Below are 20,320 nucleotides of genomic sequence, written 5' to 3'. Positions count from 1 at the left end.
TCCCCAGCTTTCCCCAGAGCCTCCCCCCGCCCGTGTCGGAAACGCTCTCGCGGGCAGTTAGCCGCGCGGCCGCGGCTGCCTCCCCTTAGTGCTCGAGAGAGTTCGACGGGGCGGCACTGGAAGCGACGCACAACAGATTTCTGGACTCGAAGTGCAGTAAAATACTCTCGGCATTTGTGACTTGAGGAACCCTGAAGAAGTAATAATCTTTGCTTTATAAAAAAATCATTGTGACAAAAATGCCGAGCCAGGCAGGAGTCGAACCTACAATCTTCTGATCCGTAGTCAGACGCGTTATCCATTGCGCCACTGGCCCTCCACACAAGGAGAAACTGAGGGGACATACAGATTAGAGTGGTAAGGCCACACTCGGGCAGTCGCTCCCAATATAGGGTGGTAAAGGAAAAGTAAAGGAAAGTGGTGTCGGAGTTGCTGAGTCTTGGTACCACTAGCTCTAGGACACACGCATTGGGGGTCCTTTCCGGGGTCTGTCAGGATCCCACGAAGGGAAGCCAGGTTGTGTTTCTGCGCACGCGTGAAACAATACACAGGCATTTGCTCCCTTCCCCTCCCCGTCCCGGAATACGCATGCTCTATTCAGTCTCTAGCCCGCAGCTGTGCTCGCTCGGGTTCTTGAACATTGAGTCTCAAGGGGCACGGACAGTTTGCCCGTCCCTTCGATAGCTCAGCTGGTAGAGCGGAGGACTGTAGCTGACTTCCTGGCAGGAGACATCCTTAGGTCGCTGGTTCGATTCCGGCTCGAAGGAGACAAGTACGCTTTTTGTCAACTTTCTACGATTTACGGCCCTTTCCACGGGTCTCCTTTCCTAATATAATATTCCAACGAACACTTGGAGATTCTGGTACTTTCGCTCCAGTTTTGGCCTATGGCAGCAACCCTCGTATGAAATATTTTGTGAATTACCCAAGCGGGGACGTGCTGTCCTAGTAACAAGCGCCGAAGTGAGTCTGCGCTCTGCGGGGCGGCTGCCAGGTCCCGGACTTCTGCTCCTTTCTAAATCGTCTTTGGCGTTTCCCGAGTCCCCTGAGCATACAGAGAAAGGTCCCGAGCCAGCCAGCCGCCTGCTCTTTTCCTCAGAGCTCCGGGGAGAGGGGGCAACTCGAACGCTCTTTCCAGCGGCCATGAGAAGATGGGGTGGGGGGGTGGAGTCACCAGAAGGGTACCTTTGTGATGGGCAAACCTGGGAGTCGGGAAAGAAACGCGGTAGAAAGCACACGAAGCTTAGAAAATGAGTAAACATTATAAAGAAAAGTCGGCACTCTGTCTCCCCGCTCCCTTCGATAGCTCAGCTGGTAGAGCGGAGGACTGTAGGCCCTGATGTCCCTAGCCATCCTTAGGTCGCTGGTTCGATTCCGGCTCGAAGGAGAGTGTTTATTGATTTTTGTTACTTTGGCCTCAGCTGTGACGCAAGATCAAGAACGTGATTAAGAAAAACATTTTTTCCATTTCTAAATGCTCTGACCTCTCTCTAGGGGAAGAGATAACCGGCCGTGCCCAGCGGTGGGGGATTAGCTCAAATGGTAGAGCGCTCGCTTAGCATGCGAGAGGTAGCGGGATCGATGCCCGCATCCTCCAACCCTTTTCTCCTCATTCCGTGTAATAGTTTTTCTTTCGATTCTCATTCAACTCAAGTAGAACTTGAAATCAGCTCTCAGGCAAGTGAGAGACAAGGCGAACTTGAGGTTACCGTTTCCTAAAACTCCCCAGACGAGGGATAATGGGTGCTGACGGAGTTTATTCTTACAACTTAAAAATTTTAGACCCATTTACTTTGGGAGGTTCACGAAATTGGTTCTTTTTCTGTCCAAAAATGGTTACAGATTGCAGTCCCATCTGTTCCCACTTTGTGATTTGTACTCGATCGCTGCACTTCCAAGGACCCATTTGATACTAAACTGCCCGGATTTAAGGGGGGACTGACAGAAAAACAACCCAAAAAACATTGAACTTGGAAAAGGACGCTGGCTACTTTAAACTTAGCGTTAAGCCGAAGCGAGAAGTATTCCGCTCCACATCAACTTTCAGTGGGGTGACCAACTCTGGGCCGATCTACTAAGGTAGGATAAAGATACCTGAAGAGAGGCGAGGAAGCGGAAGGGTTTTTAAACCTAGAAGCTGGCTACTGAAGGAGGGGTTCTAATGCCCTTTTCCTCCTGGGGAGTAACTGGAGAACTGGAGACCAGCACTGAAAAGGAATTAAATGGAAAAAAGTTTTACTTAGGGCTGATTTTGAGCATAGTCTAGTTTGTTAAAGACAAAACAAAAACAAAATAAATACACACACACTCGCTGAAAGATTCAGAAGTTGAGCAGAACACACACAAAGGCTTTTCTGGAAATATATGCTCCCTATCCTAATTTACTAGAATATAGCCTTTAAAAAGCTGTTGAAACTATACTGTGGTTCTCAACACAAAACATAAATTTACAAAGACAAAGGCAGAAATACTATCTTTTTTGAGGATTACAATTAGTAAATGATAATTCTTTTATCTCATGTTCATTTTAGGGTTCTAGGCAACCTGTATTTTTTTTGTACTAATGTATACAACCTGCTGCATTTTATTGGTATATCTTTCATTTTCTAGGGCAGTCTCCATTTTTATCTCACTTTACTCTTTTCAATAAAGTCTTTAAATTGAATGTACAGTGATTCGTTTAAAATATATCATTATTTTCATAAAAACAAATTTATAAAGTAGGAAAAGGAATCCTTTCATCAGATGTTAGGTCTCAATTTCCAGTTGAGATTATGAGTACTCTAACTGGCTGACTGGAGGAGCTGACAGTGAAATTATAAATGACTAAAAGATCAAGGAATGGGTAATAAGTGGAAGGAATGCTCTCCAAATCCAGGTGGGAGCACATGGTTAGGGCAGGTGAGCTGGGTAAGAACTCAAACATCTCAGGATCAGCAACTTGGGTATGGAATGGAATTCTTATTAAAAAGTCTAAAGGGGGGCACCTGGGTGGCGCAGTTGGTTAAGCATCTGACTTTGGCTCAGGTCATGATCTCACCATTCATGGGTTGGAGCCCCACGTTGGGCTCTGTGCTGACAGCTCAGAGCCTGGAGCCTGCTTTGGATTCTGTGTCTCGTTCTCTTTCTGCCCCTCCCTGGGTCATGATCTGTCTGTCTCTGTCTCGCAAAAATAAACAAATGTTTAATAAAATTTTTTTAAGTCTAAAGGTATAAGCTGAGAGGCACTATTGCATAGTGGTTAGTCACATGGACTGTGGAACCTGATGGCCTTTCTTGGCTTTCACATTCTCTACCTAGTTACATTGGGCAAGTTGCTTGGCATCATGGTACTTCAGTTTCCTCGTTTGTTAAATAGGGATGATAATAATGATACCCTTATTACAGTGCCTAATACATAGTGGACACACTGTAAACATGAACTGTTGTCAGAGTATGTTAACACTACCATAAAGGGAAGGCCTGGAGGGAATATTCTGAGGGTTTGCATGTGTGTTTATATAAATATATATGGGAGTACAGGAAAGAGATGCTTGGATCTACTGTGGAGGGAAAGTAGGACAATTCTAAAAATACAAAATGATAGTTAAATTATGTTGTGACCATATAATGGAGTATATGTAGCCATTGAAATTATACTTATTAAGGACTATTTACATGGGAAATGTTAATCAAATGCTAAGTTAATAAATTGCATACAGGGCAATATAAATAATAACAATATAAACAAGCATTAATTTGTAGAAAAGACTGAAGAATGAATTGAAATGTTAATAGTAGTGATCTTTGGATAGTAGCATCACTGTGATTTTTTTCTTCCTTAAAAGTTTAAAATATTTTCTAATTTCTGCAGTACACATTATAAGCTTTAATGGAAAATATAGACACATTTAAAAAAATTAACAGCTAACAGCACTTCCTGTAAGCCAAGCACAGTTCTAGTTACTTTACTTGTATTAACCCATATATTTTTCTCATAAAAAAAGCACTAGGCCCAGATGGCTTGCATGGTGGATTCTACCAAACAATTAAGGAAGAAATAATACCAATTCTACACAGACTTTCAGAAAATTGAATAAGAGGAAATGCTGTCCAACTTGCTATGAAGCCAACATTGTCCTGATCCAAAACCAGGCAAAGACATTATAAAAAAAAAAAGAAAGAAAGAAACCAACAGACCAATATCCTTCATGAACATAAACGTAAAAATTTTAGTCAATTAAATCCAACAATACAAAAAAGGAAAATACAGCATTGACCACATGGGATTTATTTCAAGAATACAAGACTGGTTGAACATTCAGAAATCAACAATTCATCATAATAAACAGACTAAAAAAGAATAACCACATGATCATCTTAGTTTGATGCAGAAAAAGCATTTGACAAAATTCAACATCCATTCCTGATTTTTAAAACCATCAGCATGGGGCACCTGGGTGGCTCAGTTGGTTAAGCAGTTGACTTCAGCTCAGGTCATGATCTCGCACTCCGTGAGTTTGAGCCCTGCGTTGGGCTCTGTGCTGACAGCTCCGAGCCTGGAGCCTTTTTCGTATTCTGTGTGTCCCTTTCTCTGACCCTCCCCCGTTCATGCTCTGTCTCTCTCTGTCTCAAAAATAAATAAACGTTAAAAAATAAATAAAACTATCAGCAAACGTGGAAGGGAACCGAACTCCTTCAACTTGATAAAGGGCCTCAATGAAAAACACACACTTAACATTATACTTAATAGTATGAACTATTAGTATACTTTATGAACTAATAGTATGCTTTCCTCCCAAGATCAGGAACAAAGCAAGGATATCCATTCTGAGGTGTCTAGCCAGTACAATAAGGCAAGAAAAATGAAGTAAAAGGCCTCTAGATTGGAAAGGAGAAGTAAAACTATCTCTATTCACAGATGTCTCATTTTTTAAAATATTGATTACTTGGGGCGCCTGGGTGGCGCAGTCGGTTAAGCGTCCGACTTCAGCCAGGTCACAATCTCGTGGTCCGTGAGTTCGAGCCCCGTGTCAGGCTCTGGGCTGATGGCTCAGAGCCTGGAGCCTGTTTCCGATTCTGTGTCTCCCTCTCTCTCTGCCCCTCCCCCGTTCATGCTCTGTCTCTCTCTGTCCCAAAAATAAATAAACGTTGAAAAAAAAAAATTTAAAATATTGATTACATGTTAAAATAATAGTTTATATTTTGGGGGGTTAAATAAAATATATTAATAACATTAATATCATTTGTTTCTGTCTTTTAATGTGGCTATTAGAAATTTATAATTATATATGTATATATATACACTATATATACATATATATACATATATATATATATATATATATATGTATGTCACATCTTATTTCTATTGGATATTAGGTCAGAGAGGTAGGTAGGGGCAGATCATGTCAGGCCTTAGAGACCACAATGAGGATTAACATTTTTATCCTATGGGTAATATGACCATTAGTGCAATTTAAATAAGGACTGACATATGAGAAACAGATTGCAGAAAACAAGAGTGAATTCAGAAAAATCAATTAGGGGGCTGAGGTGGAGGGAAGGTGAGAGGGTTGTGTGTGCTGAAGGTGGAGTCAAGAAGGGCCTGGAGCCTATATAAGTTCAGACATGGCCATTGGGAAGGCCTTAAGCTAAAGGATTTATTTGTTGGGGCTGTTACTATTTATTTCTGGCATTTGAATTATGCCAAGAAATGTTCAGAGGAAAGTAAAATATGTTAATTTTCTAATATATCCTGAGAGATATTTATGATAAATTGAAATGTATAAACAATGGATTTGGAGGAGTAATTATCAAGAAGAAAAGCTTACAGCCAGAAGTTTGCAAACTAATGAAAGAAATGCCATGGTATTAGCTTCTGTAAAGTACTTTTCAAGTTAACTCATTTGATTTTATATTTTGTAAAATGTTTCTTTTCATTAAAAGTTTTTAAATCAGATATCCAACCTACCTATTGCCAGATAGCTAAATTGAAGAGACTGACAATGTAGACAGAGGAAAAATGTTAAGTATTTTGTAGATGTCATGAGTTGAGTCCTTGGTATAAAAAGATTGCAAGAATCCTTTTACTGGAAATAGAGTTCTGGGTTATATTTTTTTCAAGTAACTTGTAAAGTTGCTATATGGTTAAATAATGGTTCAAAGGTGCTTTCCAGATCACACCCTGAACCCCAGAATACCAAAAGAAATAACATTATACTCTACATACGCCTCCTGTGGTCAGATGAGTTATATCCAACAGGACTGATCAACAGAGCCTGGCTCTTGGAACACCAGCTCATCTAAATCCCAAATTAAGTGCTGCCTTATCTCCACTGGTCATATATTAGTGCTCTCACTGATAGAGGGAAGAATGGTGAGAGGGAGAGATGGATGGATGGATGGATATTGCAGGGAACAATTAATAACCTCATTGTCTTGGTTTTAAGAGGACCTGGTCTGCACAATATTAAGAATGGGTCTTGTTTTGGGATGGAATTAAATTGACTTTCAAGAGATGTGTGACTGGTGCTGGAGTTGACCTGAAGGTCCTGGTCCACTCATGCCCTAGCATTCCAGGCTAAATAAACCTCCTTCTTAAGCAGTCCCTAATTCTCTGCTTCCACATCCACATCATCCAGTGTTCTTTCTCTGTTTTAATGATTTAGTCAGCCACCAACTTTCTCACCTCTGGTGGGTAGAAGAAGTAAGAATTCTCCTCCCTCTCTACCTTAAACATTGAGCCAGAGGCAAGGTCAGCATTCTAGTGCCTTTCGTTTTCTCTTCCTTCCAGCAGGGCTACAGTGTCTCTGCTTCACTGCTTTGCTTCAAATCAATTTTTTACTTCCTCTTAGCTCACCTTCCATCTGACCATAAGTCTGCTGCTCTGTTTGATGAATGACTAGCTCCTTGAGTTAAACCTTGATGATTTTCAAGTACCTGGATTTTCAGTTACCTGGGCTAAAGAGACAAAGAGAACATGGGTAAATGAAATGCTGAGAAAATTCTAGAATCCTCAGGAAAGTTAGCATTCCTGACACTGATTTCCTGGGACTCTTCTAATGCCTCCTATTCCCAGGATGGTTTCTCTTGTCTTGTAAGTTGGGATGAAGAGTTGATGTTGATCTTGTAACTATTCTAGGCTTAGAAGACTTTCATATCACTCTGACCAGAAGGTATAAAATTCATCAAAAGAAGGGGACCTTGTTCCTATGGGAGAATCCTTCAAATACACTCAATTTTCCCCAAGATTTTTTCATATCACATATTTTAGAGCTGGTTGTTCAATATGGTAACCACTAGCCACATATGGTTGTTTAAACACAAGTTTAAATTGATAAAATTTAAAACTCAGATCTTGAATTGCATTATACGCATTTCAAGTACTCAATAGCCACCTTTGGATAGAGGTTAGACAGTGCAGATAAAGAACATTAACATCACTGCAGAAAATTCTAATGGATAGTGTGCTATAGAGCAGTGTGGTATAGCTTAGCCGGTGAGGTCATGGTCTCTGTAGTCAAAAGATGTGTCTCTAAATCTGCTTCACAGCTAGCAGCCATATGACTAGGCAACTACTTTGTTGAGTTACAGTTGGTTCAGTGGAAATAATACCTATTATAAAGAGCTATTATAAGTAGTGATTGGTACTCTGTACAAATTTATTATGTTTGTTGTGGCAGTATACAGTTGACCTTTGAACAATGTGGAGGTTAGGGGTGCTGACCCCCCGTGCAGTTGAAAATCCACATACAATTTTTACTCCCCCAAAATGTAACTACTAATAGCCTACTGTTGACCAGAAGCCTTACTGATAAGTCAGTTAACATATATTTTGTATGTTATATGTATTATATACAATAAAGTAAGCTAGAGAAAAGAAAATGTTATTAAGAAAATCGTAAGGAAGAGAAAGTATATTTATAGTACTGTACCATAAAAAAAAAACACCTAAGTTATTGTTCAAGGGTCAACCATAGTACTAAAAGTAATAGGCTTTAGAACTCCCTTTTCTTCCTTCCTGAGATGAGCAACACACTGAAATCCACATTTCACTCCTATGCTCTGTCCTCTGAAGTCTGGGTCCATTTAGCCTGGTAGCTAGAGGTTGAAAAAAGTCAAAAGTCTTCTCTTTTTGTTATCATGCCTTAATGCCAAGTCTGCTGTTGGGCATATAGTCAGGTTCAGGTTCTTAGGGATCCATCTCACTTCCTCTGACTTATCGGGGGGATTGGGAAACTGCTGGTCCTCCAGGAGGTGACAGCAATGGTGGTTTTGCTTCATCTCCTCAATGTGTGTAAACATACCCCTGCCCTAGTTTGGTGGGACTCAGGAATGAGGAGTGATTGGGACTTCCAACTAAACCAATCCCCCATGTAAAATTGCCCCAACTGGTTTTAACCCCCTGTCCTAATTGTGGCGGGTTGGGGTACGAGAAGCAGGGAAAGTTGTACATCACTCCTACACAGTAAAGACAACTTCGGGAAACTAAGCCGGCTTTCACGTCTGTGGAAATCCCAGAGCCTTGAAGTTAGCTTCAAATCTCATTCAGCTTCAGAATTTTCAGAATCATTCAGGGAAATTTGTGAATGATTTGGGAGCAGACTAAAATTTTCTGGTTCTTCTTTAGAACAGAATGCTACTCCTATGTCCCACTCTTAATTCACATGCCCACCTCATGGACTCCTGGTCTCTGAGATTGGGGAGGAACAAAGAATGGAAAAAAGAAGATAAAGAGGGAAAGGCGATAATTTGGGCATATAGTTGACTTGATTTGACTCTTATTCCTATGAGATTCTTGATAGTTTCCTGGGTAGTCTCCTAGTGGCAGTTCTAAGAAAAAGTACAAGGCAGAAAGTAGGAAACAGAAAAACAGAGGAGAGGATAGGATCGACTTAGCATCACATAATTGAATTGGGGATTCTCAATGTCAAAATTAATATTTCAAGGGTTTTTCTTTCTTTTCCCCTAAAAATACTGTTAAGCCTAGGTTATGAACACCACTCACAGATTAAACAGAAATCCAGCTAGGTGAGGTCAGTTTCCCAAGATGAGAAAGCAAGGTAGACATGGAAACTGGATAGAAGGCCTGTCTCCTGACTCACTGTGCACCTCTCACTGCATCACTGGTGGTTGCTCATACTCAGACCATCTGAGTCACCTCACCTCTGTGGATTCTAATTTCATACCCTCAGAGTCCCTTTCCTCTTTTTCTTCCCCACAGCTATCGCCCAGTGCCAGGGCATCATGACCTCTCACCTAGGCATTGGCAACGATCTCCCATCTGGTCTTTATCTAGGTCACCTTCAGTATTCTAGCCACCACTGTGATACTAATCTAACCAATGCACAGCTCTCACAGAAATGTTTCTGTGAGAAACTTTCAACAACTTCCTGTTGACTAATTTATTAAGTGTTAAAAACTCTTTAGCCCAGTATTTGTGACCTGCTCATGTGCCAGCAGCATGCTCTGCACTCCAGCCCAAAGCACCATATGCTCTGAGCATTCCCCACACTCCTGTGCCTCACTGTCTTTGCTTCTGTGCCTTTTATTAGAAAGCCCCAACTATGCCCCACATAACTACACATCCATTTGTCCAAGTTCTTAGTGGATCATTCAGATACCATCCACCTATGAAGCCCTCCTGATGAATCCAACTCTGAAATTTTGTGGCTCTTTATCACATTTTGTTTTGTACTGTGGTTCTGTACATGCATGTCTTATTTCTGCTGTTAGACTGAGCTCCTTGAGGACAGTAACCTGTGTCTTGTTTGTCTTTCAATCCACAGAGCTGAACACAATGGGGATACACAATAGACACTCAATGAATATTTTTTGAAAGAATGAATTCCTCTAATAAGGATGGGCTTGGCTCATTGTACATTATTTGTTTTTTTCTTAGACTGATGAGTCTTTTACAGTAGAAACTTTATCTTTCCTAGAAAATAACCTCCATAGCCCATGTGATGATAAATACTGTTAACTGCCTGGGCTAGGTGAACTGAATTAACTCAATAAAAAAATGTCACCCAATTCCCTTCTTTACTCAATAGATATTGAAAGGAATAACAAAATTCTCCTAAGATCCTTGAAATGTTTACGAACACATGTAACTTATTACTAACTAATAGAGTTTATTAGATTCTCAATAAGCTTTCAGTGCACACAGCAATAAGACCATACATAACCAGTCACACTGGCCTACTGTTTACTGGTAATTAAGTGCACACGGGGGATATGTTGACAAGATGTGCTCAATGTTTGAATATTTTTAAATCAAGGAGAAATAAACCTGCAAGTAAATCACATATAAACAGATACTATTTCATTTTTGATCTGATTTTTTAATTTTTAAATAACTCTATATTGATGAAACAGTTTCACAAAATTCTGGCAAATATCAAAATTGTTATTTGTGACTCAAGAGCAGACCAAGAATATCAGAAATGACTAGGGAAACTATCATTTTAAAAAATCAACTTGGAAGAGGAGGGGGCAAATGCAAAGAGGTGTAATAGGTATTTCAGACCAGATGAAACCCGGGTATGGAAGCAGGGCTCCATTTTCACTTCGGTTGGCAACAGCACTGATATCTGTTCCCTGCTTTATGGAAAAATGAAACAATGGGTCTGTTATCCTACATGCCATTACTACCTCATTACTGATTATTGTTGCAAACTAAATTTATATTTTAAAAGATTGCCAAATTTTCTTTGTGTTTTTGGTGTGTGTGAGGGGGAAGGTGACTGTAGGGATACAGGATGAAGGAGGGAGTTAGGGAGGAGGAAGAACAGTGTGGAAGAAAAAAGAATTTACTAGAATTTTATTCACAACTTATAAAAACATGGGATCATCAACTGGTGTTTGGATTTTTTTTTCGTAGATACTTTTATGGTGAAAAGGATTGAAATCAGTTTTTAAATTTGAATTTTTCCTAGACCGCCATTCTTGCAAAGATGAAAAATTTAAAGTGAAGCAAATCGTTTTAGTTGATTGCCCTTGTGAAGTCAGGAAAATGATTTTTGAGACATGTTTTGTTTGTTTTCATGTAAGATGGTATGATCACACTACTTTTGGTGACCTGCTTCCTCAATTCTCCAGACAGAAATGCATTCGTTATACAGTTAGACTCTTGGGCTGCATTCTCCCCAGTCCTGGAGAAACCCGTCACCACGTTCTTATTGAGTGCTCACAGAGGGCATGGCTCAGTGACTAGGCATGCATATTTGCATTTGTTGTTGACAACTGTCAGCTTCAACATCCCTCTCCTCACAACTCTGTCTAAATGGGGTTTGTAATCCTTCTTCCCACTCACTCTCTTCACTCCCTGGGGCAGGAATGTTGGCTCCTGTTCTCTGTCACCTGTCAGAATCCATCCTCCTGTCACTGGCTTATATGGACAAGTCAGCCCACTGTCACGTGACCCCCCCTGCTGCTAAAAACAGCTCAGGCACCCCCTCTGAACCTGGGCCTGAAACAATGTCTTCCATCGAAAAAACCGTAAAGGACACTTGATCACCCAATCCTTGGAATTATTTCCAGGAAACACTTGCAGAAACCATTCGGAGCACCCTTTCCCTGGCAGTGCACACGGGGACGGCCAGGAGATGAGCGCATCTTTGAATTATAAGTCTTTTTCCAAAGAGCAGCAGACCATGGATAACTTGGAGAAGCAACTCATCTGTCCTATCTGCTTAGAGATGTTCACGAAACCCGTGGTCATTCTCCCCTGTCAGCATAACCTGTGTAGGAAATGTGCCAGTGATATTTTCCAGGTAGGTTTGTTTGGAATTTAGGGGGTAAAAAAGACTCTCTCTTCTTGGAATCAAGTCTTTACCTTGTAGGTGAATTCTTTCAGAAAACTTTATAAGGCTACATTCATTTTTAAGAAAACCATTTTTTTAAATGATTTGCTTTGTGCTTTGCTGTCTGCCTCCTCCTTACTCCTCCTTACTCCCAAATCTAGTTTTAACTTAAATACTAAGAATCCTATTTGTTTAAAAACAAAAAAAAAAACAAAAAAAAAACAAAACCTTCAAAACATTGAATCTGCTTCAAAATTGTAAATGAATTGCTTCCTAAGACATTAATGTTAGAGTTTCTGGCTAGAGCTTTTGGTAATAAAAATGTTGGATGGAAAAGTGCCTCATGCTGAAAATGGTACATGGCGGTTGACTGTGGATAAAGTGCTGGGCCTGTATTTTAGGACCACTTGCTGCTAAAGCCCTAAGGGATTATCTTATAGCCAGCTTAAAGTAGAAGTTGATCTTGTTTGTAGTAACAGAGAGTGAAAAGAAGTCTCAGAAAAGCTACCTGTGGCATTACTTAATTCCTCTTTTCTTGCTTGGCAAGAACAGGCCTCTAACCCGTATTTGCCCACAAGAGGAGGCACCACTGTGGCATCAGGGGGCCGGTTTCGCTGCCCATCCTGTAGACACGAAGTGGTTCTGGACAGACATGGGATATATGGCCTTCAGAGGAACCTGCTGGTGGAAAATATCATTGACATCTATAAGCAGGAGTCCACCAGGTACTGTCCCTTCATGTGTCACACCCATCTGAAGCTTGGTTTTGTGTATTTGTTTGTTTGTTCTAACAGATCAATCTATCCAATGCTCGTTTGCCAATCACAGACATTGTCTTATAGGAAAATGTTTTTCCAAGTGAGTCCTTACCGGTGTGAGAATCACTCATGGAAAGAGAAGGGAGCTGGTGCCCAAGACTTTGCATCAATTTAAGAATGAAGTAATTCATTAACACTAATCTGTTCAGTAATACTGAGAGAGGCATAATGCGGCCTACCCCTCTCAGCCCTGTATTACGCATATTTTAGACATTTCTGCACTTCACAGGTCCTTCATAGCTCCCAATTCTACATAGCAGAAAATTCACAGTACAAAACTTTAAGGAGAACTAACAGAAATGGCATTTCCCAAAATAGTCCGGTTCCTAGTTTAGACAACAGTCTCACCTTAAAATTGTCTAGATGATCATAATAAAAAACAAATTTCTCTAACATAATTAATCATTGTATGGACTCTGGGAAGTTACAAAACAATGCATAGTCCTGCCCTTCAGCAACTTAAAGTTTAGTGACATGGGTGGGTGGGGGGAAGAAGATGGCATTTGGGTTATGTTTCTCTACTCTCTAGATTGTATTTGCTGCATACTCTCAGCATTCACCTGTTGGATTGATACTCAATATATGCATCCATTCATTAAAAAAAAAAAAAAAAGGCTTCTTCCTCATCTAATCACATTGGCTATAGAGTTCCTTTCCTAGAGACAACACCGTAGTAGTTCATTCCTAGAAGGTATGGTGTGAAGAGCCCTTTTTCAATTGTACACAGGTCAGTCCAGTCCACAAAGCTTGATAGCAATATTGAGACCATCTGGAAATGAACTCATTGTGATTCTTATTAGGAGACATGTATTTATGGAACATCTGCAGGGCTTTAAGAGCCTAGCACTCTTAGAAGGAAAGCTGTTCCATAAATCTAACATATAATTATTATAATCATTATGGCTATTAGTTTCTGCTTAAGATTCAAACTAAATTAGATAGTGCCAGGATCTAGATGGAAGTGGGGGAAGAAGAGTAATTACCGATGACATATTACAGAGATACAGAGTCAGCTATTTCCTTTGCTTCCAAAGTGTCTGCAGAAGAAGGAAAATACTGTTGTTGCTGCTGTTGCTTCACAGATCTGATTTCATTGTTTTACATTACTTTAAAATGCGAATACACACACTGTCTCTTAAAAAAAAGTCAACTAATAACCAACCAATTATTAAGGGTGTTGATATAAGAACTGATTTAGTGCCTAGTACAGTGTCTTGCATAAAATAGTTGCTTCATAAGTGCCAGCTAATTAAGCAACACCAAAAAGCTTCTTACATGTTCTATTTATTGCAATAATTTCCTTTTGCTACTTGCTACAGTGAGAGCTTGAAACATGGGAAATAATAACAATGTTATGAAATCCAGAGAAGAAAGATGTTAAAACTTGTAGCATTAGCAAAACCAAAAGACATGTCCTTACTTTAACTATAAAGTCTACATGTGCATCTGCCAAAAAAGGGCCCAGGTGCACAAACGGTATTAAGGTAATGAACCAAATTTCCAACAATGAAGCTTATAGCTGGGTGAACCAGTGGTGTTTTTCTGATTATCAAGTTCTTCTTACACTGTTATTTCTTGAACTTGAGACTCGCCTTGGGACATTTTTACTTGGTAGTAAAATCACAAGTTGCACAGAGGGCCCAGGTACATGTTTGGGCGTACACCCAGGTGTTCCCTGGAGGCTGTCAGCCTTGCCAGCCCAGAACCCTGCGCCTCAGAGAACATTAGGCAACCTTAGAATAACCTTGGATATTCAGAGTGAGAGGCACCCATCTCTGGCTCACAGTCATTGGTGTGGGGGCAGAAAGGAGAGGGGCTGGTCAACTCTGACCTCCCACAGAAAGACCAGACATTGTAGGTCTCAACAAAACCTGGCCTTATCTAGAATAACTGCCTGGTGCTGAACTAGCCACAGTTTGGAGAGGTGGACACGAGAAGGAATTTATTTCATTAACAGTAATCACAAAAATCATAATTAACTTTATAATAAGTAAAACTAATATGTGCCAACCACTGTTCAGGGTGCTTTACACATGAATCACATGTAATTCTTTAATCTGCACAACAATCCTGTGAGATTGTGATTATTATCATTACCTTATTAAAAACTTTGAATATTCTACTCAAACTAACTCATATACATAATTTAAACATTCAAATAGTACTAGGACACCTCTAATGAGGCCCACGCTCCCACCCCACTCTCCACCCCCAAGTCTCACTCCCCAGAGCCAACCACTTTTCATTGTTTTAGCTGTTTTTCTGTTCTTTATCCCCCGGTGACATCTGTATATTACAGATCTGTGTACTCCTATTTCTGACTTTTCAATTTAGACATTCTCTATGGACTTTTCACTGCAGAAAGTCAGGACAGTGCCCTCACGTAGTTGGGCTTCACCTACTTTTCCTCTTCCCTGGGTTGAATCCTTATTTCCTAGAGCCTACGTCTTTCTCTTTGTTGGTTTATTCTACTGTTTTATATGGACCACATCCTCAAGCAATCTTCCGAAATATGCAAAAAAGTGCCCCGCTTTTTAGCCTCCCCCCACACTCCTGCCTTCGAAATACCTGGCTGCCGCAGTTGCAGAGCCTTTCTGGGGTCCCTCAGCTCAAGGTCCCTCAGCTTGCTCCTCTCAGCCTTCTCCCCCGCAGGCGCTTAGCAGAAAGAAGAGTCACTTCCTTTCATCCAGAAGTTCTCAATTTCCCACATGTGGTTGACATCCCTTATCTGCTGTCATGTTGCTCATTTTTTGTCCTTCTTGACTTATATTAGAATGCGATTTTTCAAATTTCCCTACTCTCATTTTAGTGGGATTTCCACAGGAAACACAAATAAAAAAGGCACATGTTTATTCTGCTGTATTTAATTAGAAGACCCTCAGGCCAATTTTCAGATATGAATAAAAGCTGAGCCTCAAAGAGGTTAAGTAACTTGCCTGAGGTCACACAACCACCACACGGAGAAGCTCAGCTGGAATTAAGCTTTGAGATAAGTTTGACTTCAAAGGTACCACCTGTAATGCCTCACCAAGACCAGATGCCAACCCTTCAGGATTCACCAGGATGGTTCCAGGAACCTGAGACCAGAGACAGCAGGCTACAGACTCCTGGAGACTAGGCAGCACTGAGTGGCTAGGGGCCACTGCCAGCATCTGAAGCTGAGTCCTGAGCCACAACTGTGAGCTCAGCTACCCTCACCTCATGAAAGTGCATTTACATCTTTATTCTACATGCCTGTTTGACCCAAGTCTGTTATATGTTTTAAGTTGTCTAAAGGTCTCTATTATACACCCGCTTTTAAGTGGGGATGACTCTGGGCCTGTGTAACCACCTAAACAAGAAAAACCTAATAAGGAATATGGGACATAGTTCTCAGTCTGTATTGCATTATGGAAAAATAATCACAACCAAAAACTAAGCATACAGCCTTATGGCTGTTGCCACATTTCCAAAGTGTTTGCGCGTACTGTATATATATATATATATATATATATATATATATATATACACATATATATATATTGTATACATACATATATGTACTCACAGACCTGAGCTCTGGTCCAGCTGCTGACATCAGAACAGCGCACGGATGCAAGCTGCCCTCAGGAAATGCTTCAGGGAAGTGAGCCACAGAGGCATCACCTGTGCCATTTTCCAGTACATATACTCCAGATACATGCTTGACATTTATTATTATGAGGTGGAGATATATGGGACAGAAGGTATAGGAGGTGGAGAAGCCTTTGAACAAGCGAAGAGCAAACCACTTCTAGTCTCTAGAGAACCTTAAAGGGCTTTGTCATTTATAAATGGAGTCTTCAGAATGTTGTCTGGTTTCTTTGCCACTCATGAGTGCCAAGTGACCCTGGTTTTCCCCCATATTTCACATGCTTTCCCCAGATGAATTAGAGTACAAGGAATACTGTCCATTCATCTGGCAAAGTCTCTTTCATTTCTCATTCATTCAACAAATATTTACTGAGTACCACTCCATGCAAGACATTGTTCTGGGCACCAGGGATCCAGCAAAAAAAACAAGACAAACCTGCCCTCATGGAACTCACATATTTGTGGAGGAAACAGATAGACCTGGGAAGGAAGATACATTTCTTGGTTGCAGAGTTTACTTTTCTCAATTGACTTCCAAGGATATGGCAGAATTTCAAGTTAGGAAGCCACAGATTTCATGGAAACCATATTGTTACGAGACCAGGTGAAAATTCTTTTCACAAAAATCTCAAAGCTGGAAGCCCATATAATTTCCTCACCAGACCCAGGTCTTACCCCCACAGCCCGGTCTCCTTGACTTGACTCCTACCTAGTGATTTATAGATATAAATCAGTATATTTTCTGCCTTTCTCTGAGTTCTGGGGCTGTAGGTATGTGGTACCACACATCAGAATCAATGGTTTACAAACCATTTTATTCATGTCTCACACTAGAAGTACATTTTACATTGTGATCCAATGACCATTACATACATGGATGGATATAGATATAGACATGAAATATATACTTTTTGTTTCCAGTGCACTTAGATACATGTACATACATATGCATGTAAAACATACACATGCGTCTATGTACACCAGAAACAAAAGTTTCAGGTATCATTACTTATTCTTACTAGGTGTAGCCCATGTATTTACTGTCTATTTTAGTTTGATTTTAACAATGCTGGTCATGACCTCTAAATTGATTTCATGGCCCATAATAATCAATTTCACAGCCCATAAATACCTGCGGTTTTTTAAAAAGTGGATCTTGGTAACAACAGAAAAATTCAGTCCCAATCTTTTAAATAACGATGCTTATAAATATGTGTTTGGGAATATGAAGAAAGGTTTTGGATTTGTATTTACATTTTTCAGGTACCTCTGAAAACTATTAACAACCTTGGTCTTTAGATAGGATGTATAAGAATTCCAGGTTTTTGCGAGGCAGTCTACACCCACATCTCTCACCATGTTCTCCAGAGGGGGCCTAGAGCACTACAATTTGACATAATTTTGATCTTGATCATCACACATAAATCACACTGATCATTAGGAGAATATACAGGGCCCCACCACACGCTGTGAACTTGGGCTGTTCCAGGTGATTCCACAGCAAGTTATTCTTAAATAGTAATGACTTGTCACTCCCCTTTCATGCTTGCAATTCCTCATCGCTTGGTCATTGTCTCACTAACACATACAAACCCAATGCTCCATTATTACCTGTTGCAGTTCCGAAAAGTTTTGGCTGGTGCTGAACTACTGGGAAAACTAAAACCTGGGGATTATCTGTGAGGTCCTTACTTCCAAGGTTACCACCATGTCCCAGAACAGCATTTTGCATTTTTCTTATTGCTTAAACTACTGTTCACAGTCACTGAGCACACAGTACCCACTCTTAGTCCCTGCCAAGTCCTCAATCGGGAAATTATTTACATTTAATTTTCTTAATGGCAGGAAGAGACCCAAACAAATTAATGAAGCACACACGGACATGTTCCTTCTTACACAGAGCTATTTCCATCAGTGCCTAGACTAATAATCAGAGATTTGGACTCCTCCAGCCCACCTCTATCTTCCTTTTGGTGGGAGAAGTGTTTGCTGGAGGTTGTAGAGTTGGGACCTAGTGTTTCTGCAAAGCCAGCATAAACTTGAGATTTAGCTTATCAGCAAATACTCCTTCTTTACCCATAATTGGAAAGTATCTCAAGAGACTTGTAAGTGTGTGCAGACAGTGCTGGAGCACACTCCTCACAATTTTCAGGAATTTTACTAGCTGTGTTTTAAACTGTCAATAAGTTTAAATCAGCCATGATGGGAACCCTCACCACAGAAATTGTCAAACACTACAGATCAGAGTGTCCATGTCCTATCCCCTACTCCAGGCTGGTCATTAGATACCTATCAGCACACCACTGCTAACCCCAAAGGGCAACTGAATTTGGAGGTTTCCGAGGACAAGAACAGGACCTTGGAAGTTTTCTGGAATAGCAATACTAATCCCACCCCCCCCACCCCCCACCAACTCTGCTTTGCTGCAATGGGAGCTGACACATTTATCTGCCCACCTCCTCCCAGACCAGAAAAGAAGTCTGACCAGCCCATGTGTGAGGAGCATGAAGAGGAACGCATCAACATCTACTGTCTGAACTGTGAAGTGCCCACCTGCTCTCTGTGCAAGGTCTTTGGGGCACACAAGGATTGCCAGGTGGCTCCCCTAACTCACGTGTTCCAGAGGCAGAAGGTAACAGAGCCTCTCTTCCTCTTCTCCAGCCCCTTCCGAATTTCTGTGTGATTGGCTCTCTTTGCTGAAGGGGACTGCCCAAGCCACGTAGCCCTGAGGCCTGGCGGCTCAGAGCGTGGAGTGGTGTAGTGCTGGTGCAAACATGGCCACACACTAGATCCCCAAGAGAGTAAGGGGACTGCTAGCGAGGGAAGGGGTGCCGAGGCTCAGGAAGGTGTGCAGAGGGCAAGGGTCGCTTGTTATTTGTGCATCTGGGAGGTTGCTGAAGACAAGCAATGTGTTGGGACCTGGTCAGAGCTGTTTGAAGTTTAGACTATAGATAAGAAAAGGATTAACTTTTCACGCCAGTCACAGGAATTTTTCTTCATTCACTAAAAAAAGCTACTGTTTCCTGTACCCTTCCCAGGCCTTTACTCCCCCAACTCCTACTGTATTAGCCTTCAAGTCCAGGTTAAACTGGCTTCCTAGGCTTTCAACCTAGGCCGCTTGCTAAAAGGACTCCTCTCAGTTTGGCACATGTCCCAACCCCCCGCCAGGGCGTCAGCCTCCTCACCCTGACCAACCACAGCATGTCCCCAGCTTATCACTAACCTGCCAACCCAGTTTCATCCAATGGCAAGTAGCAACTTGCCCATTTGATGCAAATAAACGTGCAGTTGTGTGCTCAAATAGATGCAGCCACTCCCCACACCTAGAATTTGAGGAGCTCCATATCTAGCTCCTTTCTATGAAGAATCACACGTCCCACATTTGGTAGATATTTTACTGTGAGGGTCAGAGTTGGAATCAAATGTGAAAGCCAAACTTTTGGGCAATACCAGTCATGACCAGTGAGTGCTAACTGCCAAAAAAGCAGAATTTAGCAAGACATCTGTAACATTTATTTATTTTTCAATCCATTTGTGGTTTATTTCCCCTTAACCTTCCACACCCACCCATCCCCCTCAAGTCATGGCATGTTAGAACTGAATGGTACTTGTTTCACACGATTTCCCTCAGAGCCCTAGGAACTCGAGTGGGATGGACAGGACAGACTGGCAGGACTTCTACCCCACTCCTGTTTGGACAGAGCAGCTTCACTCTTATCTACTGGGATTCCACATTAGCTTCCTTTTTCTGAAGAAAGGGTTCTGAAGCTTTACAATGTTTTACAACCACTGTTCTGGTCCAACCTTCCCACTTTATATCCAAGAAATTTAGGGTCCACATTGATTACATGTTTGGCCAACATCATAAACAAGTTAAAGGCAGAGTTGGATCAAGCAGGTAGGTCTCCAAAGTCCCCATTCAGTGCTCCCTGATAGCCAGTCTTGGAAAGCAGAGAGGAATTTCAAGTTGAAAACCCTCCCCTTAGAACCAGTCAAATGCTAGAGTTTCAAGTTTGTACTAACTTAGTCTAGTACGTCTGTATTTGCACACCTAGCACATAGAAGGTGCGTATTAGTTTAGTCAGTGAATAAATGAATATTTAC

General features: G+C 41.1%; 1 protein-coding gene and 4 non-coding genes across 8 annotated transcripts in view; 4 read left to right on the top strand and 1 right to left on the bottom strand.

The window, feature by feature from the left end:
• Window positions 1–243: 243 nt before the first annotated feature.
• TRNAR-ACG lies at window positions 244–316 on the bottom strand. Its single transcript has one exon. It is a non-coding gene; the product is annotated as a tRNA-Arg (tRNA).
• Window positions 317–674: 358 nt separating this feature from the next.
• On the top strand, window positions 675–767 carry TRNAY-GUA. Its single transcript has 2 exons — window positions 675–711; window positions 732–767. It is a non-coding gene; the product is annotated as a tRNA-Tyr (tRNA).
• Window positions 768–1,296: 529 nt separating this feature from the next.
• Window positions 1,297–1,387, top strand: TRNAY-GUA. The gene is given in 2 exon segments: window positions 1,297–1,333; window positions 1,352–1,387. It is a non-coding gene; the product is annotated as a tRNA-Tyr (tRNA).
• A 137-nt stretch (window positions 1,388–1,524) lies between these two features.
• Window positions 1,525–1,597, top strand: TRNAA-AGC. Its single transcript has one exon. It is a non-coding gene; the product is annotated as a tRNA-Ala (tRNA).
• A 9,660-nt stretch (window positions 1,598–11,257) lies between these two features.
• The window catches only part of TRIM55 (tripartite motif containing 55), a 43,224-nt gene continuing 34,161 nt past the window's right edge, over window positions 11,258–20,320 (top strand). For all 4 annotated transcript variants that reach the window (XM_030304179.1, XM_030304177.1, XM_030304178.1 and 1 more), the window contains exons 1-3: window positions 11,258–11,756; window positions 12,339–12,511; window positions 18,683–18,848. In XM_030304179.1, coding sequence (XP_030160039.1) covers window positions 11,589–11,756; window positions 12,339–12,511; window positions 18,683–18,848 — 507 coding nt within the window. In that variant the 5' untranslated portion in view covers window positions 11,258–11,588. The remainder of the gene's footprint in view (window positions 11,757–12,338; window positions 12,512–18,682; window positions 18,849–20,320) is intronic.

The sequence above is a fragment of the Lynx canadensis genome, chromosome F2 (assembly GCF_007474595.2).
Source record: "Lynx canadensis isolate LIC74 chromosome F2, mLynCan4.pri.v2, whole genome shotgun sequence".
Classification (NCBI taxonomy): Eukaryota; Metazoa; Chordata; class Mammalia; order Carnivora; family Felidae; genus Lynx; species Lynx canadensis.
Note: the sequence above shows the minus strand (reverse complement) of the source record. Positions and strands in the feature narration are given on the sequence as shown.